The following is a 24,772-nucleotide window of genomic DNA, read 5'->3' on the forward strand; positions in this document are numbered from 1 at the left end:
CTCAAAAAGTTGTTTGAAACTGTTTACCTAAGATTGGGACTCAAACCCACATGGCAGGACCTAATGAAGCTCAGGTTCCTGAAAAAAATCAGTGAGAGACACAGTGATAGGTAAGAGGTAGATTTGTTTGGATTCAGAGAGAAGCACAGGCCACAGAATGTGTGACATCACAGAGGGTAAATATGTCGGCCATGAAATGTGTGGTTAGTTTTTGTGAGCTGGGTGATGTCATATGCTAATGGGCGGGAGGATCATTCCAACAATTGGGGAATCACCCACTCCTTGGTCTTTTGATAGTGCCTTGGAACTGTCATGGCACCTCTGGGTGTGTCATTTAGCTTGCAGATTGAGGATCAAGGTCTAGTTGAATTTGATTTGTCTGCCATCTTGGACCCATTTGATGTTATGCCTATGCCCTTGGGCTATGTCATTTTTCAAAGTTGTGCCCTGGCCCCTTCCCTCCTGTTTCATACTCTTTTCTTGAGCCCCTTACAGGCCCACAATGTTGCCTCTACAATCTTCTGGAGGGACAACCAGAAAATAGCTGGCCCTTGGGAGGGAAGTACTATATAATATCTAATTCGTCTAGATATTCAGACCTTCATCTTCCATATTTCCTACAATGTGTGTATCAACAGTGCCTCTCAGTGAACCTGCTAGGGTGGATGACAGGTCCACAATGTCTGCTATGGCATCCCTTCAAGAGCAACTGGGCTTCCAGGGACAATGTTTGCCACTTTGGGAATGAACCCCGCAAGCCGTTTGGGCCCAAACCCTTACCACCCTTCTCCTAAAGTTACAAACATAACCCCGGATCAAACCTCCACTCCACTTTTGTGGTCTGTTGCCTCTTATCAATTTGTTCTTAAGTCACTTACTAACTCCTGCAACCAGGACCCTGCCCCCTGTAGGCAACATTTCTCCACCCAGCTTATTATTGAAATACTCTTAATGCCCCTAACAGGACCAGATAACCCTCTCCTTTGCCATTACTTCTGTTATTACCTAAAGTGGGCCTATGACAATGAAATGTTTACCATTGGAGACACCCTAAACTACTCTTATGGAAGACTAGGGGTAGAAATCAGTGACTTACATTCCCTTAGAGCAATGAGAGGATAAGGTTTAAGGCTGTTTCAACAGGTTCCCAGTCTCAGGGCACAGGCTTGGGATGCTTTACATCATGTTATCTATTCCCATCCATGGTGGAAAAAGCAGCAATGAGTTAACATTACAGCCCTTTAATCCTACCCAGCACTAGTCATGCTGGAGACCTTGAGGATGCCCAACTCCAACCTGGGGTCCCAGGAGGTTGACCTGCTTTGACCTGCCCAGGGATCTGGTCTTCGGGAGGTTGTCATGCCTCAACCTGCCTGGGGATTTGATCTCTAGGAGATTGTCAAGCCTCAAACTCCCTAGGGTTTGAGCCCCTTGACCCTTGGCTTTCAGATTGCAACAGTACTGGGTAGGCTAATCTTCAGAAAGACTCACCCCTAAGGAAGTCTACCCATAAAAATAGAAGAAGGTCTATTAGTTTCTTCTCCTTTTTTCTTTTCCTCCCTGTCATCATTGTCTTTCAGATAGGAAATGACCAATCAACTTCCTGACAGGTGCCCTTGAGATGCATCCTTGATAACTGAAAGTTGTTTGATTCTCTAAGAAAAAGTTGCTTAAAATTCATTTGCGCCACTGCGTGGCCACAGTATCCTCTGGGGAATAAGGAACACTGGCCTGAGGATGGGAGTTTTAACTACAATACCATCCTGCAGTTAGACTTAGTGTCTAACTTGTCTACAAAAGACAAGGGAAATAGACAGAGATCCCCTATGTCCAAATTTTCTTCCATCTAAGAGATATGAAGGAACTCTGTCTTAAGTATGAGATTGTTGTATGCCCTAAAACTGAGAGGCAAATGGTGTTAGGCATCAGACAACCAAGAGAAGGAAGCCTCCCATGAAGGCTCACCTCCCATGGCTCCCGAGTTGCCTGGTGCTCTTTCCTTGTATCCAAATGTGCCCCCATATCTGGGAGCACCGCCTCCACAAAAGCCAACTCAAGTATGTCCCTTAGTTGAAACTGGAGGAGAATTTGGACCAACCTGGGTCCATAAGTTCTTCTCCCACTTAGAACTAAGACAGATAAAACAAGACCTGGGAAGCTATCCAGATGGCCCAGGCAAATATACAGATACATTCCAACACATTACCTTGGCCTTTGACTTGACGTGAAAGGACATCATGGTCATATTGAGTCAAATTTTGTCTGACCCTGAGTATGCTAGGGTCATAAAGGAAGCCTGAGGGTATGCTGCAGGGCTGCAACAAGTCAAGCAATAAATAACCAGTTGGAGAAACTGCAGTCCCCTCCTCAGATCCTAACTGGAATTATAATGACCCTGAGCACATCTGGGCAAGGGATCATTTTCTGATCTGTGTAAAGGCAAGACTAAAAGCAGCCCAGCAAAAAGTAATCAACTATGTCTGGGTCTCAGCAATAACTCAGGAGTCCAATGAGAACCCCACTGCCTTTCTGGAAAGGCTAAAAGAGGCCCTCCAAAAGTTTACCAATCTGGACTTAGACTCTTACAAGAAACAGGTGATTTTAAAGGACAAATTCCTGTCCCAATGTGCATCAGATATTAGGATAAAGTTACAACTGCTACAGCAGTAGGACCCTTCTGCTTCTTTAGATGGGATGGTCCAGACAGCCACCAGTACCTTTTATAACAGAAAACATGAGAGAGATGCCAAGGCTGAGGAAAGGGAGAAAAGAAAAGAGACAAGGCATACCCGGATGCTGGCCATCCTCCATGGAAGCATTATGGCAAACCCTGAGTCCTTAAAGGACAAGGCACAAGGCAAAGGCCTAATCTGTAGACAGGTGGGACATTGAGCCAAAGAGTGTCCAAATCATGACAAGTCTCCTAAATGGCTTGCTACAAATGACATCTATTGGGACACTGAGTGGCACTCTGCCCTTGGGACCCAAGAGCCTCAAGGTCAAGTGCCAAGCCTTCCCTCCTGATGGTTCAATAGGACTGAAGTGGCCCACTCCAGCCAGCCCGCCTGTCACAGAAAATCATCACGGGGCTGGAGCCAAGGGTGCAACTGGATGTGGCAGGTAGGTCTGAGAATTTCTTGGTTGACACAGGGGCTACCTACTCTGTCCTGACCTCCTACTCCGGAGCCTTCTCCTCCCAAACCTGTACCATTTTGGGTGCTACAGGAAAAACAATTACAAAAAGATTCACCTGAGCACTTCTTTGTTGCTGGGATGGACAAATATTTTCCCACCAGTTTCTGGTGGTCCCTGAGTGTCCTACTCCCTTATTGGGAAGAGATAAACTCACTAAACAGGGCCATCCTTGTGAAGGGAAGCTTTTCTACAGCTTCTGGTTACTACTGAGGAACCCAATATACCCTCTCCAATAGGGAGGACAAAAAACTATGGGAGGACAAAATTAACCTCCAGGTTTGGGACAAGGGGACTCTTGTGCAAGCCCACCAAGCTGAACTGGTCCTCATTGTCCTCCAAGATCCCACTTGGCTTCCAAACCGGAAACAATACCCCCTCAGAAGAGAAGCTTGGGAAGGACTACAGTCTCTAATAAAATTCCTTGCCTGCGGGCCATTGGTCCTCACCAATTCACCATGTAACACCCCAATCCTCCCTGTAAAGAAAAAGGATGGGAACTGGTGAATGGTTCAAGATCTGTGGATCATAAATGAAGCTGTATTCCCCCTCCATCCCACAGTACCCAATCCCTATGTTATCTTGGGAGAAATCCCACCCATTGCCAAGTGGTTTACAGTCCTGGGTCTTAAGGATGCATTATTTTGCATACCACTGGTTAAAGAATCCCAATATCTTTTTGCCTTCTAGTGGGAGGCTCCAGGAGAAAAACACCAACAGATGACTTGGACAGTATTACCTCAGAGGTTCAGAGATAGCCCTCATTTGTTTGGGCAGGCTCTGAGCCAGAGACCTCCTAGATCTGATTCTGGGACCTTTGGGAAAATATTACAATATGTAGATGACCTACTATCTGCTCTCCAGATGAGAAAAATGCCCAACAACATGCAATTCAGATTCTAAGCTTTTGGCAGAGAGGGGATGTAAAGTCTCCCGTGCTAGGCACAGATGGTCAAGACAAAGGTCACCTACCTGAGAGTTCAGATTACACACGAGTCCAGGAGGCTGTCCTCTGATCGGGTACAAGGAATCCTCCAGTTGCCCGCCCCCACGACTCGAAAACAACTTGAGCTTTCCTGGGGCTAACCGGGTATTGTAGAATCTGGATACCTAATTATGGTCTAAGTGCCCAGTCCTTATATGAAAGCTTGAAGGGACAGGATGATTTAATTCCATTGATGTGGGGAAATCCTCAAAAGGAGGCAGAGGATACACTAAAACAAGCCTTAACTCAAGAACACCCTTGAGATTGCCAGACCCAGAAAAAGCATTCCACCTATATGCCCATGAAAACGAAGGACTAGCCTTGGGAGTGTTAACTCAAAGGTTGGGATCTGAGCCCCAGCTTGTAGCTTACTTATCCAAGAGGCTTCACCCAACTGCCCAAGGCTGGCCTCCCTGCCTTCGAAATCTTGCTGCTATTGCAGTCCTGATAGAAGATTTTTTAAAACTCTCTTTTGGGGGCAGACTAACTACTTTTACCAGCCACTTAGTGAAACAACCCCTGAATGGGAGAGGCCATTTATGGATGTCTGATCAAAGGATCCTCAGATATTAAGTAGTGCTGATGGAAAATCGAGGCCTGACTATATCCCCTTATGAGGTTCTAAATCAAGCTACCCTCCTGCCTACCCCCAAGGGCTCTCTCCCCTTTCACTCTTGTCTATAAACCTTGTCCAATGGTCACTGGACAAAACCCTGAGAGGGATTGTTGGAATAGCCTCTGACCAATCCTGAGGAAATCTGGTACACTGATGGAAGCAGCTTTGTCTTGGATGGAAAAGGAAGAGCCGGATATGCAGTAGTTTCCAATTTTGAGACCATAGAGGCTAAATATTTTCCAACAGGTACTTCAGCCCAATTGGCTGAGCCTATAGCCCTGGCTTGAGATTTAGACCTGGAAAAGGAAAAAGAGTAGCCATTTACACTGACTCCAAGTATGCCTTTCTGGTGCTACATGCGCGTGCTGCTATTTGGAAAGAAAGGGGCCACTTGACCACTTGAGGGTCCCCAATCAAATATGGTGACCAAATTCTTAGACTCTTGGAGGCAGTCCATCTGCTCACTGAGGTTTCAGTCTCCTGCTGTAAAGGACACCAGAAAGGGAGCACGGAAGTGGCACAAGGGAACCAAGCAGCTGATCAGGCAGCTAAGAGGGCAGTGTTGCAGAACCATGACCTAATAGGGGTTGCCACCTTAGTTCCACAGACTAATTTCTAGATTAGATTGCCAGAAACTCCTTCATATACTGAAGGTGAGACTCTTAAAGCTAAGAGCGAGGGCTTTCAAGAAGATCATATGGGGTGGTTCCAAAAGTAGAGACTCCTTTTTCTGCCTGGGAACCTCCAATGGAAGTTGGTTAACTCCTTACATGCCACCACTCATTTAGGGGAGCAGGCCCTCCAAAGATTACTAGAAAGGTCCTTCAGAGGAACAGGGCTCCAAACAACTGTAAGAAGAGTGGTCTCCTCTTGTCCCACTTGCCAATTAAACAACCCCCAGGAGCTCGAAGACTCCAGCTGGCCCAACCTGTCCAACAGTGTGGGACCTACCCAGGAGAGGACTGGCAGATGGACTTCACCCTACTAGCCATGATAGATACATTCGCAGGATAGATTGAAGGTTTTCCCACCCAGACTGAGAAGGCCAAGGAGATGGTTAAAAAACTGCTCCACGAAATTGTTCTGAGATTTGGCCTGCCCAAGCCATCACACAGTAACAATGGGACATCATTTACTTCTAAGGTCACCCAAGGGGTCTCTAAAGCATTGGGCATTACTTATTATCTCCATTGTGCCTGAAGGCCTCAGTCTTCAGGAAAAGTAGAAAGAGCCAACCAATTCTTAAAATCAGCGATAAAAAAGATAACAACCCAGGACACCTCCCTGGGATGGAAGGAGGCTTTACCAAGAGCTCTCCTCCGCACCTCTATTGCCCCTAAGGAACAGGTTGGTTTTAGTCCTTATGAGATGCTGCTATATGGGAGACCTTTTGTTTATGTCAATGACCTCTTCCTAGATCCAGAGGCTCAGACCCTCCATGGCCACTGGGCAGTTCCAACAAAATATGTGCTTGTGGGGTGTCAACCAGGACCCAAAAGATTCTAAAGAGCCACCACTATAAACTTCAGGGGACTCAAGTCCTAATTAAAGTCTGGAAAGATGGGTCCCCAAAGGCTCAACTCCAGCCCACATGGAAGGGCCCCTACCCTGTAATACTTTCTACCCTCACAGCAGTCAAGGTACCAGGACATGACTCCTGGATTCACTACTCATGAGTCAAGCCATGTGGAATAAAACAGAAGAGGACACTCAATACACCTGTGAGCCCCTGGGAGATCTCACATATCTATTCAGACTACAAATGAGTGCCATTCTAACGAACACCCCCAAAATTATGTTCTGAGGATAAGATTTCTCAGGACACCTCTTAAGAGCCAACACAGCTTGCTAGGGACTGTACTCCAAAACAGGCAGGAGATAGATCTCCTGATCCCTGAACAAGGAGGCACTTGAGCCATCTTGAATGAAATGTGTTGTTTCTGGGTAAATACCACCAGTCAAGTTAAAGAAAGTCTCACAGTGCTCAAGAAAAACATTCAGATCCTATGGGATCTCAAAGAACGAGCTGGAGAGTTCTCGGGGTGGCTACAATCTCTCCTTGGGGATCCTTCTCCTGGTGAGGGAGGATTTGGAATTGGCTAGTGCCCCTACTAATCCCTGTTATCACCATTTGATGCTGCTTATGATTGCTCCGTGTATTAATTGTCTAATCCATTTTATCTCTGCCCAGGTCAACAAGCTACAACATGCAGTGCCAGTTCAACAAGGATATATGAAACTACACCCGACCACGGGAAATATCACTCACCCTTAGATGGACACTGCTATAAGTACTCTGAGGATTGCGATAAGCAAGAGGGGGAGGCTCATTGCCCCTTGCTGTCCCAGCTCAGCAGGAAGTAGCCAGAGAGACCTCAACACCCCTATTCATGAAGAATTGGGCCTCCCACCTCTTGAGGGGGGAATGTTAGGTAGTTAGAATAGGGAAAAGGAGTCCAAAATGGTGGTGGCTAAAAGACAAAGAAATGGAAAAGCCCACAAAAATGGAACAAAAGAAAATCTGAGGACTGAAGTGAGAACCTCAGATGAAACAAACAGCATTCCTGTCTAGCCTACACAGAGCAGGCTCAGGGGGAGGAGACAAAACATTTAAAAAGAAGAGCCAAGATTGAGCCTCTCTCCTTTTGGGTTAGCCCACCTTTACACCTTGAGGGTGTACTATCCTTTGACTGCCAAATAAAACTGAGCTGTAACTGAGCTGTAACACGGGTCTGCCATTTCTTTTTTTTTTCATATAAAAATTATCAAATTTTATTTTGAAATCATTAAAAATTTACAGAAAAGTTGGAACTATATTTTTAAAAAAGTAAACCAAAACCTTTTCTCCCTGAATGATTTAATTTTAAGTTTTTGACCTAATGCCCCATTACACCTGAATACTCTAGAGTCTGTTCCCTACAAAGACATTCCATGTATAGCCACGATGTGATGATCAAAATCAGAAAATTAAATCAAATATATTACTTTTATCTAATCGTTTTATTATTTAAGTTTTGTCAATTGCCCCAATAATGGCTTTTATAGCAAAAGAATCCAGTTTAGAATCACAGGTTGCATTTAGTTCTCTGGTCTTTGTAGCCTTCTTCCATGTTGAACATGGTCTGCCATTTCAAATCTTTGCTGCAGTGAGACAGAACTGAGGAAATTACACACTCCCCCAACAGATCCTACACAAATCCGATGGGCAGTGAAGATCAGAGTTGTGGCTGACAGGCCTTCATCTTTCTAAGTCAAAGAGTGGGAAGGCCTTTGGAGACCAGCTTCAGAACTCAGGCTCCACTCTTCTCTAACTATGAAATTGTGGAGAAGGTATCCAGTGGTACTGAGCTTCAGCTCCCTCAATTATAACGTGGGGACAACAAATTTCTCTAGCTAGGGTGATTGAGAGGATTAAATGAGTTATTACGCAGATAGATCACTCTACTATCCATCAATTTGTCTATCTACCATTACTCTATTTATGCTTATATGTACTTTAATTTTCTATTAAAGAGGCAAAATAACCTGACAACAGTGGCTGCCCCTGAGAAGGGAGAGTTGTATTTCACTGTATTTTCTTTTGTGCATATGTTGCCTAAATATGTATAATCTTTATGTATTTTAAAAATTAGTAGAATGTCAGACAAGTAGTGTCCAGGAAATGTCAGTTTTTCTCTCTTTGTCTTCTAAACTTACTACTCCAAAAGCACAGATTTTTTGTATGGGAATTCTCTAAGATTTTACAGCAGTCTGCCTTAACTACAGTTTGTAAAACATCTAGACTGAGTGGGTAAAACTAAACATATAAAGGGATGAAAACAAATATCATAAAATTGAATGCCCTCTTTATTTTCACAAGCAAAGGTCTTGAATGAGTCAGATATTTTCTGAAGTGTCCAACTTGGGTATGGTTCTTTCAATTATGCTATATTAATTGGGCAGTTACAATCGCCAGACATTGTATTAGGACCGAGAACTACTATGCTTAACTCATTCTTTCATTCAACAGGTACTTCTACAGCACCTACTGTATGCCCAGCAAGATGGGAGCTGGGGATATAGTGATACACATCATATACAAGTCTCTGCCTTTATGGAGCTTGAATTTTAGTGGACTAACTATATACCTGAATTGTATTAGCCATATTTCTGTGTTTTTCTACTGTGGGGCAGATGAGATGGTAAAATCCTTGAGACATGGTTCAAATATTCTCTATGCTAGAAATTAGTGCTGAAAAAATATTACTCACTTATGTCATTTAAGGTTTTCTAATGATGAAAATAAACAGGTGATGTAATAATATATTTTATTTAACTCAATATATCCAACATGGAACCAATATAGAAATAATTAATGAGATATTTTATGGGTTTCTTTTTTGATGATAAGACTTCGAAATTGAGAGGGTAACAGGCAGGAAGGTTAGGGGTCCCCAAGCGGAGGAAATAGACTGCAAGTGTCAGACGCTTTTTTTTTTCACTCTTTTCAGCGGCAGGAAGAAACAAATTGTAAGTGTCAAATTTTCTTTCCTTCTCTGTACAAAATTAAAAGGAGGTTTCTTTTAAAATTCTGTGTTGCCATGACGACACCTGGTTCGCTTGAACTTTTCTCAAACCTTGAGCTAGTCAATGCATTTTTCTTATGGAGATGTTCTCTTAAGCTATGTTAATGAAACTATGTATTTGCTTGGAAATCTGCCTTTCCTTAAGATTCATGTCAATTGTTTTATTATGGCCCAGGATAACCCACCTTGTGCCAATGCTATCTTAAAATGCATGTTGTGGGTGAAGTGCCTGGTGCAACTTTCTCAGTTTTGAGGCATTTCCTTTCTCTAATTAGCAGCTTGCTAATAGCAACTTCATTTTCACATTTCACTTTCACGCATTGGAGAAGGAAATGGCAACCCACTCCAGTTTCTTGCCTGGAGAATCCCAGGGACGGGGCAGCCTGGTGGGCTGCCGTCTATGGGGTTGCACAGAGTTGGACATAGCTGAAGCAACTTAGCAGCAGCAGCAATAGGTATAAAACTCCTTGCTAAAATCCAGCAAGGGGGCACTCTTTCTGTCCCCTTCTGATATCTATGTCAGAAGCTTTCTCTGTATCTTTTATACTTTAATAAAACTGTATTACACAAAAAGCTCTGAGCGATCAAGCCTTGTCACTGGCCCTGAATCAAATTTTTCTCCTTCAGAGGCTAAGACTCCCAGTGTCGTTCACAGCTTATAGCAGCAACCTTTCAAAATCTAGTGTGTATTTTTACATTTACAGCACATCTCGATTTGTAGTCATCATGTTTCAAATACTTAAGAGCTACATGTAGCTACTGACTGCCATGCGGGACAGGGCAGTTCTAGATGAACACTTCTAACTGTAGCACACATAGGAATAATCCAGAGAGAATAGTAAAATGCAGATTCCTGGGCTTCACCACCAAAGGTAAGGATTGGGGCCTGAGAGTTTGCATTTCCAATAAGATGCTGCCACATACAGACCATATCTTGAATAGTACTGCATAACACATCACACACCTGCCAGTGACTTCAATTTTAGTGATAATAACCGTACTAATATTTTACCTCTTAAAAGCATTTTGCATTAGCTACTGGTGAAATTAAGATTAAAAACCAAAATGAAATATTACTACACACTTATCAGAATGGCCAAAATAAAATATACTGACAACATTAAATGCTAGAGACACCAAATCATTCATAGATTTTTGATGGGAATACAAAATGATTTGGCAATACTTTTAACACTAAAAATGGCTCAAAAGTTTTGGAGAGCATTATCAAGCCATGAAAAGGTATGAAGAGAACTTAAATGTATTTTATAATGTGGAAGAACCCAACCTGAAAGGGTTACATACTATGTGATTCCAACTAGATATTCTGAAAAAGGCAAAACCATGGAGACAGTATCCTCTTTGAAAAAACCCTGATGCAGGGAAAGATTGAAGCAAAAGGGGAAGAGGGTGGCAGAGGATGAGCGGGTTAGATAGCATCACCAACTCAATAGACATGAATCTGAGCAAACTCTGGGAGACAGTGAAGGACAGAGGAGCCTGGCATGCTGCAGTCCATGGCGGTCACAAAAAGTCAGATATGACTTAGTGACTAAACAACAATGGAAACAGTAAAAAGATCAGTGGTTGCCAGGGGTGGTGTGGAGGTGTGAATAAACAGAACATGGAGGGTTTTCAAGGCAGTGAAACTATTCTGAATGATACTATAACAGTGGATAAATATCATTATACTTATACCATTACCCATAGAATGTACAACAGTAAGAGCAAACCCTAATGTAAACTATGAACTTTGGTTGATAATGATGTATCAACATACATTATTAATTGTAATGAATGTATCACTCTGGTGGGAGATATAGATAATGTAGGAGTCTAGGTCTGTTGTTGGCGGCAGGATGCATAAGGGAACTCCTGCACTTATTTTTCATGAACCTTGAACTGCTCTAAAAAATAGAATCTACTTAAAAGGGGAAAACAAAGTTCTGAAGAGTGTTGATGATTGCACAACAGTGTGAGCCTATTTAATGCCACTGAGTGTTACACTTAAAAATAATTAACATGTTAAATGTTATGTATATTTAATCACCATAAAAAAGTAAAAAAAGAAAAATGGATTTACCATATGATTTAATTCTTGGGCATTTATCTTAAAGAAACAGAAAGTCATTTAATGTAGAAACGTGTACACAAATATTCATAGCAACTTATTTAAAATTGCCCCCAAACTAGAATAGCTTCTCAGGTGGTGCCAATGCAGGAGACATAAGAGATGCAGATTTGATCCCTGGGTTGGGAAGCTTTCTGGAGAAGAAAATAGCAACCCATTCCTATATTCTTGCCTGGAGAATCCCACAGACAGAGAAGTCTGGCGGGCTACAGTCCATGGGGTTGCAAACAGTTGCACATGACTGAAGTGATTTAGCACCAAGCTAGAAACAACTAAAATATCCCTCAGTAGGTGAATGGTTAAACAAAGTAGCACATCTGTACCATGAAATACTATCCAGCAATAAATATATAACCTATTGATAGTTGCAATAATTAGGATGACTCAAAGAAATTATGGTGAATGACAAAAGCCAATCTCAAAAGCATGCATGCTGCATGATTCTATCCATGTAACATTTGTGAAGTAGCATAATCCTAGATATGAAGAATGGATTAATGTCTTCCAGGAGTTTGGGAGGAGAAAGAGGGTGGGTAATGAGTGACTGTAAAAGATGAAGGAATCTTGTGACATAGGTTCACTTGTTTGTTGATTATGGTAGTGGTTACATGAAGCTATTAATGCAAATAAGTTGTACAGAACTTCACACATACACATAAATGTGTGCCTATATAATTGCTGAAATCTAAATAAGCTGTATAGGTTGAACCAATGCCAATTTCCTGGCTTTGACATTGTACTCTAGTTATGTAAGCTGTTACCATTGGGAAAAGATGGGTGAAATGTACACAGACGCTACCTATACATTTCTTTACACCTTTCTATGCCTCTATAATTCTTTCAAAATAAAAAGGGTTTTTTAAACTGATAAGAACAGATACTACACTTGATCTTAGCCAAAAGGCCATCGGGTGGAGAGGGAGGTGGGAGGGGGGACCGGGATGGGGAATGCATGTAAATCCATGGCTAATTCATTTCAATGTATGACAAAAACCACTGTAATGATGTAAAGTAATTAGCCTCCAACTAATAAAAATAAATGGAAAAAAAAAAGGTTTTTTAAAAGCACTTTGCATACTCTATCTTACTTGAGCCTCACAATAACTATGGGCAGTAAATAGTATGATTATTTGCATTTTATAGAAAAGATAAACAAGGTACACAGGAAGAGTACATTGCTAAATGCGAGCAAAGCCATACCCTCTCCATAAGCATCAATATATTTATGTAATTACTTATAAGTATGAAAAGATTTAGGGAACCCTACTGTCAGAAATAAAGGTGTTTTTACATAGCAAATTGCAAAGTAAAAATAAAAAAACAAGCCTTCTCTCTTTCCACAACTTACGATAGACTTGAAGGTTGTAGGACCTGGTGGTGGTCGTTTTAGAGGTCTCTACATTTATGTCAGCATTGTAGATCCCTGAGTCTTCAATCCTCAGATTTCTGAGCTCCAGGTTATAGTTCTGACCCGAGACACTTATTCGCTCATGGTAATTTTGGTGGGTTATGGTAACTGTGGGTTCTGCTCCTAAGTTTCCTGGAATTACGAAAGCAACAGATGTTTTGGAATGCCAAGAAATGCTGGTAACTTTCTGTGATGGTTGGATATTTAAGGGAAAAGTAGCTGACTCCCCCAGAATCCCATTCACTGTGAAGATGTCTGTGTTGCTTCCAGATGCTTCCAGACCTGAGAACATAAATAGAAAACCATAAACGTTTGAAAAAACCATAACTATTTGACTGTTGCTCCTTTTAGAATTCTCTATTCTCTCCAGGCTTGAATCTCCCTGAGGAGCAGCTGATCCAGGTTCTTGATGACATCTTTTCCCTTCTTTTTTTGGACTTTACTTTAAATATATTTAACATGCTATGATGGCTAAATTTTCTAAAAGATTCTCATTCAAAACATAATTTTCCCAGTGAATTTTTAAGCAATCCATTTCATTAAAACATATTTATCTAGACACCTAGATTCTAAGATTTAGATGGAATTTGAGAGATTAAGGCCATAAATATCCATATTTAAACCTCTGAAGTCTAAGATATTAAATCTCTTCTTTCCCAAGGTCATATTGCCAAGTGGTAAAAGAACTGGGGATGAGAGCTTGTGATGGCTGCCACGGTCTTTGCAAAAAAAAGAGTTACATTTATGCCTCTATTCCTAGGGGATATAGGCAGAGAGTGCTTTAGAGGTTCTGGAGTAAATATTCCCCAAGTTAGTGATTTTGAGGGCTCTTTTTGCTCACTGTTATAACCCCAGTCTGTAGATGAGTACCTGAGACATAGAAAGTGCTTAGCAAATATTTGTGGGATAATTAATAAATTAAATTCAGCTATGTGTTGCCTAGGCTCTTTTGGAGCAACTTCTGAAGTAAGTAAAGTCCGTTTATTCATTCATTCTTTTGCGAATGAATGGACATATTTATTCAAGGACATCTTTGTTCTAGATCTCATAGTGAGTATTTATTAATTTGAAAATAATACAAATACTTGTTGAGCCTCTACTCTTTAAAGCATGATATGAGGAGACTGGGGTACAATGGTGAGTGAAAACAGACATAATTCCTGTTCCCTGGAACTTAAATGAAGAGAATAAGTTTGATAAGGTAACTACAAATAGGATAAGTGTTATGGCACTTTGAGAGAGAATAGGAAAGGGACTTGATTCATTCTAGGAATCCAGGAATAATTTTGGGATTGTAGTATTCACTATAAACCTGAAGGATGAAAATCTAATGTAGAAAAAAGCCAAAAAGTTTATTTTGTTCTCTTCTCCTCCATTACCTTATGAAGATAAACTGATTTAATACATAGCTTGTAAAATGAATGGCAATATAATTATAAGGTGTTATTTTCTCCCTTTTCTTCTATTCTTTCATTACTCTGTTATTTTCACTGAGCCATATGGTATGAGAGGGTGTTTTGAGCCAGCATGTATGATATTCAAAACATTTAATAACCAATAGGCAGAAGCAATGATCAGTCAAGAAGAGCTTCAGTCATAAACACTAACAGGGCCATTCTGATGAGATGAGTACTGACTACATATAAGCCCCAAAGGGCAGAACAAAACTTTTCACATAAGTGGGGTCAGCATGACTCTAAAAGTTTATTCAGGGCTTGGCATAAAGAGGATAAGAATAAAGGTCACTGAGAATACAAGTCATTGTGATGTGTCAGAAAAGCAAAGCGATTTCTTAAACTGATGGTGCTGTCTCACTATAACCACCCTTGCACTCTAGCCCAAGTACTTTCTGGACAATCCAGGGACTGCTTACTTTCAGGGACTTCTTTCCTTTCAGAACATCCAAGATATTCCCTCAGAAGGAATATCCCAGGCAAGGACTGGTGACTTAGTTGGGGTGGGCTAAGTACAGATGGAAATGTAACAAGGTCCTGGGGGGAAGAAGGAGACTAAGGACCCTTATCTACAAACATTTATTAGGTGCTAGGGCTTCCTAGGTGGCTCAGTGGTAAAGAATCTGCCTGGATAGGGCAGATGCCCTGGAGAAAGAAATGGCAAGCCACCCCAGTATTCTTGCCTGGGAAATCTCATGGACAGAGGAGCCTGGTGGGCTACAGTCCACCAGATCACAAAAGAATGGGGCATGACTAAACAGGTGCCACTCAGGGATGAATAGGACATGGTGGCAGCTCTGAGTAACTCAGAGCCCAGAGAATAAGATGCATGTGCATGCGTGTGAACAGTAATACAATATGATGAGTACTAAACAGTAAAAGCAATAGGAACCCAACTACTGGGGGAACAGAAAGAGAGACAGCTTGTCATTGGTAGCAAGAGTCAGAGTTTATCAAAATCCATTCCTTGAAGATTAATTCTCCCCAGATAACCTCTGCCACTGTGTTGATGAGATCTGGTAGTGTCCCAGCCTGAATCCTTGAATGTCCCCGACTGGACATGTGACCTGGGCAGGGTACAGAGACTTGAGCTCAGAAGGACCTGAACTTGATTTAAGGCTGTTGTGTTGTCATGAACTTCTTAATATTACTTGTAAAAGGACCCTATATTTTCATATTCTACTGGGTTCTGCAAAGTGTACAGCTGGCCCTGGTGCCAGATCTCACAAGTATTTTTTCTTTTTTTTTAATATCAAGTCCTTGTGCCTAATTTCCATTTCACTCTTTAGATTCAGGTTCAGTGTGAGAAGATGGAAAAGGTGGGGGTTCCATAGACTCATAATTCTGGTGGGTTTTCTCATCAAACCCCAGGAAATGGTGGGCAGTTTGCTAAGGCTGAGATCTTAGTAGGAGGGCAGATGTGGAGTCACAGGATGGTTGGCGGGTGGTGTTGCCTTTTGAAGTGTATCTTGTCTCCTCTCACGAGTCACTCAGGAAGTGGTGCTGGGGGAGCAAAGGGTAAGGCAGTGAGGGTGGCAGATAGCTAAGCTAGAGGAAGTCCTTTTACTATTTTGTTCTGTGGTGCTGTTGGTGAGACTCCTGGGCTTTCTGAGAAGAAGTGTAGGGCTTGCACAAGCGTAATATGACCATGAACACCCAACGGAGGTCTGAGGCAGCCACAAAACGGCAGCACGTGAAGGAAAGCAGGGAGGATGAAGTCACAGGTGCTATGAGTAGCCATAGCTGCTATTTCTACATGTGAGCTGGTCAACCTTAATAAAGTCACAAGGCTTTTCTCAGTCTCAGTTTCTTCATCTACAGGATGGAAATAGTAACTGTAAAATTTTCCTACCTAATCAGTGATCAGAAAAATCACATGTGAGTGGAAATTCTTTGTTGACCATCAAGGCAAAACAAATGCTAGTTATTTCTGATTCTCATCCTCATCCTCATCTTAACAATGAGGATATGCCCTTTAGGACTTCCCTAGTCCATCTCTATGATGACCTTGGTAACACCAAGACCATACTGAAGAGTGTATGAAGAACCATTATTAAGGGCTAACTCAGGTAAAGCATGGAAGGACAGTTTTCAGTACCACTGCACTCGGTGGCCTTTATTCTTCTCTTAAAGACTTTGGTGTTTTAAGAATCTCCATATCAATCAATGCTAATATTTATTTTTCCAGGTGCTGAGGGGACTCAAACACTATATTAATGTTGGAGGCAACCTTAAGAAAACCCAATTTCAGAGAGAATTTGTGGCACAAAAATGTCTTAAGGACTTACTACGAAAAGCCCTATGCAAGTTTATGACCAAGACAAGTTCTCTGTCTTTTTAAAAATTTCACATATGGTTCGGGAAATAAGATACACACACACACACACACACACACACACACACACACACACTCATAACTCACCTTTGCAATATGAACTGGTAAATGATAAATTCAAATGAATGATAGAGACAGTAATTACAATGGGAATTTGAAGAAGGATAGATCACTTTGATCTGCAGTGGTTAGAGAAAACTTCTTGGAGGAAATAGAATTTAAAGAGGACCTTGAAGAGTGAAGAATGTTACTGAATAGAAAGGGGAAGAATTTGTCTCAGGTCTTCACGTTCTGAATAAAGGTTTAGAAAGAGAACAATGTGTGATGTAGGTTGAATAAGTATGGATTTGCTTAACAAAGTAGACAGCAATCAGGCTAGAAATATAAATGAGGTTTAGATTTAGGACAGATCTCAGTTTGAAGTCTACACCACAGGCAGGGGAAGCTATTAAAGTTTTTGAGAACAAAGACTAATAATGCTTTAGGGTTAGAGTCACATGGTAATAATGTGTAGGAGGAATAAGAGGAAAGAATGGCTGGGCTTGAAAGGCCATTTCAGAGGCTACTGTAACCATCTGGGCATGAATTGAGGAGAGATAATGGGAATGGAAAGGAAGGGATGAATTTGAGAGATAGCACTAAGAAAGGCAAGGAATGAAGAGGCACGTCATAAAATTCAACAGTATATTGGGTGTCTACTTCATGAGAGTGGAAAACTAATAGCTACTGGAATTTGATTAAGTTCATGCTTGAAAGAAGTCAAAAGGAGAAGACAAGTTTAGAGTCAGAAACATGGAATGTGAGATGATGGTGCACCACTAAACAAGAAATTAGAAGAATGGAAGATAAGAAAAGTTCATGTATTCAAAGCATTGTTTGGGGGCTGTGGCAGAATCTGCTGGCTGTTTTCTGCTTCATTCTTAGTAACAGGATCTCTAATTTTTAGCAAGGTGTATGGTCACCCAGAATAAAGACTACATCGCTCAGCCTTCTGCAATCTCAGTTTGGTCATGTGATGAAGTTCAGGTCCATGGGACGAAAGTGCAAGTATTGTATTGACTTTTATGTCGTTAAGAAGAGGGCACTCGGGGGTTCAGGATAGGGAACACATGTACACCCATGGTGGATTCATGTCAATGTATGGCAAAACCAATACAATATTGTAAAGTAATTAGCCTCCAATTAAAATAAGTTAAAAAAGAAAAGAAAAGAAAAGAAAAGAAGAGGGTGCTTGCTTTCTTCATCTCTTCCTTGCTCCTTATAGGCTGGAATGCCATGACAGTGGATCTTGGACATTTTGGATCAAGAAGAGGAAGCCAAGTACTGAGAGTCATGAGCAGGAAGACTCAAAAAGTGTGGATCCCTGGTGACCTTGTGACCTATTCTACCAACTGAACTGCCAACTCCAGCCATTTTACACTAACAAGAAAGACATTTCTTTCTTCTTTAAGGAATTCTTATTTTTGAGTCTCTGTCACTTGCCATCAAACTGAAATCCAAGTGGTTTAGGGATCATCTATGGAGAGGAAGTGCTTGAAGGAAAGGCTCACTCAGGAAGAGTAGGCTGAAGTCCAAGGCTGAACCTTGTGATAAGTGCTTACAGTTATAGAAGAGGCACTATCAAAAGAAACTGAATAGATTAAGTGATACAGTGACAAGAGAGGCACCAATAGCAGACAGAATCATGAAGCCCAGGAGGAGAAAGAATCTCAAGAAGGTAACTGTCACTGATGTCTAGTGATCCAGAGTCTTCAAGTGAGTTAAAGACCGAACATGACCCCAAGATTTGTCCATTAGGAGGTTATTTATGGCCTTTGAGAATGTAGCTCAAGTTAGGATAATTCAAATGGAAGCCAGAATGTAGAGGATTGAGGATAGAAAAAGTGGTAAAGAAGTGGAGAAGCTTCATAGTGAAAGAAAGGTTATAAAATAGAACAAATAGCTAGCTAGAGGGCCAAACAAAACTAATTTATTTGATTTTGTTTTAAAATAGAAGGTATTGATGGGGGAAGTGTGGTAAGGAGAAAAAGAAGATAGAGACTTCCCTGATCATGCCTACTCTAGAGTAGATGTCCCTACGCATGGAGTTCTTTGTTTCTGTCTCATAATACTTGCCACACTGGGTGGTAGTCATGAACCCACCTGTCTGTTTCTGGACACTGAGTCACTTGAATTCAGGAATCTTGTCTTAAAATCCCAAGCACCAAGCACAGTGAAGTATACACAGGCCATTAAGGCTTGTGTGGAACTAAAAATGGAAGGGAAATGGTATGCAGAGAAAGATATATGTTTTCAGTCAGAGGAGGGTCATGCCTTCATCTGAAGTGGAAGGAAAAAAGGAAAGGATGAGTGAAAGGACAGTGATATTTTGAGGTCTTGTTGGGAGTAAGGATAGAAGAAAATTTGCTTGGCAAGATGGAAGAAGCACATGGTTTGAGTCAGATGGGCCTGTGTTCAATTCCTGAGAGTTACGGAGACCCTTATCTTAGTTAGCTGCTGCTGCTGCTACTAAGTCGCTTCAGTCGTGTCCGACTCTGTGTGACCCCATAGATGGCAGCCCACCAGGCTCCGCCATCCCTGGGATTCTCCAGGCAAGAACACTGGAGTGGGTTGCCATTAAGTTGTACCTCATGAAATTGTTGGGAGGACACATAGATGTTGCTTAATATGTAGTGGACATTTTGGAGTAGAGAAGATAAAATGGTAGCTAGTCATGCTTCATGACCTTCATATCTTCAGTAATGTAGGAAGCAAGAGGAGGCAGGAGTGGGACTACTTAAGAAGTATAAAGTTAGGGGCACAGGTCTTGAATCTAGGTATATTTGAACCTAGATATGTTATTTGGGGAAAACAATTGAAATTCTCTGATCCTTAGGTTCCTTACCTTTAAAATATAGGTAATTATTAAATGCAATTATGAAGAAAGAATACAGCACAAATTCCTGGCACATAAAAATGGTAGTTGCTATTATCATTTTGATGAATGTAAAATTTTTGAGGACATGCTACTCTAGGGAACACCCCCAGGGAGTTAACAGGTTGACTGAGGGGATGAAGGGACTGGTGAGCAGGCTTGGGGCCCAATGAAAAAGATGACCCACATTTATAATATCTCCTAATGAGTGTGAAGAAACCAAAGAACTAAAGAGCTTTTTGATGAAAGTGAAAGAGGAGAGTGAAAAATTTGGCTTAAAACTCAACATTCAAAAAACTAAGATCATTGCCTCTTGTCCCATCACTTCATGGCAAAAGATGGGGAAACAATGGAAACAGTGAGATACTATATTTTCTTGGGCTCCCAAATCACTGCAGATGGTGACTGCAGCCATAAAATTAAAACATGCTTGCTCCTTGGGAGAAAAGCTATGACCAACCTAGACAGCATATTAAAAAACAGAGACATTACTTTGCCAACTAAGGTTCGATATAAGTCAAAACTATGTATGTGATGTGAGAGCTGGACTATAAAGAAAGCTGAGCACCAAAGAATTGATGCTTTTGAACTGTGGTGTTGGAGAAGACTCTTGAGAGTCCCTTGGACTGCAAGGGAATCCAACCAGTCAGTCCTAAAGGAAATCAATCCTGAATATTCATTGGAAGGACTGATGCTGAAGCTGAAACTCCAATACTTTGGCCACCTGGTGCAAACTGACTCATTGGATAAGACCTGATGCTGGGAAAGATTGAAGGCAGGAGGAGAAGGGGATGACAGAAGATAAGATGGTTGGATGGCATCACTGACTCGATGGACATGAGTCTGAACAAGCTCCAGGAGTTGGTGATGGATAGGGAAGCCTGGTGTGCTGCAGTCCATGGGGTTGCAAAGAGTCAGACACGACTGAATGACTAAACTGAACGAGTGTGATTTCCTGATTCCCATAGCCAGACCACAGCAGGATAGGGTGGGAGAAAGGCAATACTTCTAGAAGAGAAGCAAAGGCAAGAAAAGGCTTGAACTCTGTGATGTGGGCTTGGGTGGAAAAATAGGTTCCCCAAGATCTCTAGGTAACTATGGTGAAGAGGTAGCCAGAGGGTCAGGATGACACCAGCTTGAACAGAACACCATGGACAGGCTATTCAGTGGAGCTGGATTTCCCCTCCTGGAAGGGAAGCTGAACATCTTTCTCAGCCTTATATATCTTTTGTGTTTTAGATAACTCCTGTGTCCCTGGATGAACCCATGTGAATGGGTGAACTTTACAAACATACATTTCATGATAAAGTAGCTGCCCAAAATCACTGATTGAAAGAAGGAAATAGAGAATATGAGAATAAGAAATGTGTTTGGAAATAATAAAGAATCGGAAACTTCATCTGGGTTAGAAATATTGATGGGATAGGAGGAGGTTAACTGGCTAGAAGGAAATTCTTCAGACCTGAGTAAGGGAAACTTACTGAGAAATAAATTTACTGAGAAGTTGGGCGAAACCCAAAGAGATTACAAAATAAGTATTGATGGCAACAGAGAGGGCATTTAGACCTAAACTTCATAGTTCTCCTTAGAGTCTATTGAAAACAAAGACAGTGTACATTTGGGGTTTCAAGGGACTCCCTAGTCTCCTAGATCCTATCTGTTCTGACCCCTCTCCTCCCAACTGATCTCATATCCTTCTCTCCCCTGCCCACTCCAACCACACTGACTTTCTCATTCTTCAAATTGGGTAAGAACACCTTAGAACCTTTTTTTAAAAAAAATTAAATATTTGCTGTTCTCCTTTTTTACAACACCCTTTCCTGCACTCCTTCACTGTGAAACTCTGTTCCAGTGTCATATCTTCAGAGAGAGCTTCACCATGTTTAAGTAGCTGTCTCTTTCCCATCATTCCCTGTTGCCTTATTTATTTTTCTTCACAGCAGTTATGACTACTAAAGCATTGCATGTGCATATTTACTTACTGTCTTCCCCACCTTGAACCCCCATGAGAATATAATTGCCATGTAGTCTTTTTCTGTTTTGGTCACTAGTATTTCCCTTACAATTCAGTTCAGTTCAGTTCAGTCACTCAGTCGTGTCCAACTCTTTGCGACCCCATGAATCGCAGCACGCCAGGCCTCCCTGTCCATCACCAACTCCCGGAGTTTACTCAAACTCATGCCCATCGAGTTGGTGATGCCATCCAGCCATCTCATCCTCTGTCATCCCCTTCTCCTCATGACCCCAATCCCTCCCAGCATCAGGGTCTTTTCCAGTGAGTCAACTATTCGCATGAGGTGGCCAAAGTATTGGAGTTTCAGCTTCAGCATCAGTTCTTCCAAAGAACACCCAGGACTGATCTCCTTCAGGATGGACTAGTTGGATCTCGTTGCAGTCCAAGGGACTCTCAAGAGTCTTCTCCAGCACCACAGTTCAAAAGCATCAATTTTTCGGTGCTCAGCTTTCTTCACAGTCCAACTCTCACATCCATACATGACCACTGGAGAAACTATAGTCTTGACCAGAAGGACCTTTGTTGGCAAAGTAATGTCTCTGCTTTTTAATATGCTATCTAGGTTGGTCATACGTTTCCTTTCAAAGAGTAAGTGTCTTTTAATGTCATGGCTCTAGTCACCATCTGCAGTGATTTTGGAGCCCCCAAAAATAAAGTCTGACACTGTTTCCACTGTCTCCCCATCTATTTCCCATGAGGTGATGGGACCAGATGTCATGATCTTAGTTTTCTGAATGTTAAGCTTTAAGCCAACTTTTTCACTCTCCTCTTCCACTTTCATCAAGAGGCTTTTTAGTTCCTCTTCAATTTCTGCCATAAGGGTGGTGTCATAAACCAGCATTTCTTGATATTTCTTCAGCCATAGCTAACTTTCCCCTTGTCTCCTCCCATCCACTGCTTCCCTGAGTACTGCAGGTCTGGCAGAGTTACCAGAGGTAGCAGCACCCAGAAGAGAGATGGTTGTAACTGGTTACTCTGAGTGAAGGGAAACAAGGACAAGGAGGAAGCAAAGGGTTAGCAGCCAGAAGTTTTGTGTCATTCTCCATGAGAATGGAAACTCCTTGGTTATGAGGGTTTTAAAACAAGGAACCTACCACCCCCATACAATAGCATACTATTTTCTGCTGGATTTTTTCCCCTTTACTTTATATAATCTTTATCAAGATTTGGGTTGACATGAATCCTCTTCTGCAAAAGAAACACACACACATACACACACACACATAGATTCTCAAAGATGAGATCCTTTCACTCATTATTTTATCATTACTCAACACTTTATGGACATGAATCTGAGCAAATTCTGGGAGACAGTGAAGGACAGGAAGCCTGGTGAGTGGCAGTCCATGGGATTGCAGAGTCAGATACAACTCAGTGACTGAACAATAACAAGAGTACTCTAAGCTTATAATAAAAAATTGAGTATAATGAAGGAAACGTGTAGTGGGCATGTACATCCACTAGCATCAGTCACCCAATTGTCTGCTCAGAACTCTTTCTTTTCTGGCTTCCACATAGTTGAATCTAGTTACCCCCAAACCTACAGATTCATCCTTCTCTTAAGTTAAAGAGAACAACAGTCTGATTTGGGAATTACTCGAGTAGCCCAAGTGACCTAGCATTGACATTTGGTCTCCTGTTGTGGAAGCACTCTGGCTGCTCTGGGGTCACACTGATCTCCAGGCCTTCTCTGCCATATTGGATTGATGAGGGGGGGTCACTATCCCCTCTACTGGAGTTTCATGCTGTTACAAGGATGCAGCCTCAAGTTTCTCTTGGAGACTGGATTTTAAAGCTAATGTCCTGATACCTAGTTTTCCCCAGATATAATATATTCTTCCATTTCTGTAACTGGACTTTTGTTTTTAAGCTCTTCTGGAAGGTCTATGGCAGTAGTCTGCTCAAATCTCTTTCTAGAACAGAGGCTCTGTCTCTTTCTTGAAAGTGAAAGTCGCTCAGTGTGTCCAACTCTTCGCAACTCCATGGACTATATACTCCATGGAATTTTCCAGGCCAGAATACTGGAGTGGGTAGCCTTTCCCTTCTCCAGGGGATCTTCTCAACCCAGGGATCAAACCCAGGTCTCCTGCATTGCAGATGGATTCTTTACAAGCTGAGCCACAAGGGAAGCCCAAGAATACTGGAGTGGGTAGCCTATCCCTTCTCCAGCGGATCTTCCTGACCCAGGAATCGAGCTGAGGTCTCCTGCATTGCAGGTGGATTCTTTACCAACTGAGCTATGAGGGAAGTGAAGGCCCCTCTCTGTCAGCTGCTGGAATGCCTCATGACTGTGCTCTACATTCAGCAGAACACTGAGATCTTGTTGATACTGGATCTTTATTTGTTTTGAAAAAGCAAATTCCAATCATTCTATAACCATGCTCATGTGAATGGTACTTGAACCATGTCTCGATATGGTCATTTCTTTGGATATTCTATCTTGCTGGCCCACCTAGACTTCTATTATTGGCAAAGGCCTGCCCACCAGCCTCCATCCTCCTCTGTAGGTGGGTACAGAGATAGGTGAATAATCACCACTCATGATAAATCCCAAAGTGTGATAACCATCAGTCTCAGGGATACTATACTATTCTATTTCAGCATCAAAGTGGTGAAGGCAGCACTGACTCAGTGGTTAAGTCTATAGACAGGAATTCAAATCCTACTTCCTCCACTTTTTGGCTAAATGATCTCTATTTTCTTCTGTAATATTAATATACCCATGTCAAAGGGTGTTGAGGATTAGACAAAATAACATAGGCAGACTACTTAGAGTAATGACAGATATGTAGTGACTGCTCCATAAGTGGTTAATTATTACTATCTTTGATGAGAGAGGAGAAGGCAGCAAGGGGAGGGGTTGAAGAAAGAGAAGCAAGAAATGTATGGAGTAAATGAAGAATTAAAGGAGTATGAGAGAGAATACATAGAAGAAAGTGAGTATGGAGCAAAAGCAGTGGGCTCTTGTTTTTTCCCCCAAACGGCTGGCAGCTAGTAGAATACTTGGAAGGACAGTTGGAGTAACAGCATTCACAGGTCACGATGAGGAAGCTGAGATCACAAACATAAGACTGTGAGTCTTGGCTCTTCAAGAAAATTTTTCCAACATGGAATGGTCATGAGCTTGCACACTCAGACTCCTCTTATTTCAGTGCTTT

At 41.8% G+C, this 24,772-nt stretch overlaps 1 protein-coding gene and 1 pseudogene across 6 annotated transcripts in view; both read right to left on the minus strand.

Annotated features, from left to right (window-relative positions):
* The window catches only part of CD84 (CD84 molecule), a 50,937-nt gene that overhangs the window by 22,227 nt on the left and 3,938 nt on the right, over positions 1-24,772 (minus strand). For all 6 annotated transcript variants that reach the window (XR_011487722.1, XM_070467630.1, XM_070467629.1 and 3 more), the window contains exon 2: positions 12,838-13,179. Coding sequence is in view for 5 of the 6 variants with exons in the window: in XM_070467630.1 (XP_070323731.1) it covers positions 12,838-13,179 (342 nt within the window). In the remaining variant the exon portion in view is untranslated. The remainder of the gene's footprint in view (positions 1-12,837; positions 13,180-24,772) is intronic.
* On the minus strand, positions 12,262-12,412 carry LOC139035394 (U2 spliceosomal RNA; annotated as a pseudogene).

Source organism: Odocoileus virginianus, chromosome 5 (genome assembly GCF_023699985.2).
Source record: "Odocoileus virginianus isolate 20LAN1187 ecotype Illinois chromosome 5, Ovbor_1.2, whole genome shotgun sequence".
NCBI lineage: Eukaryota > Metazoa > Chordata > Mammalia > Artiodactyla > Cervidae > Odocoileus > Odocoileus virginianus.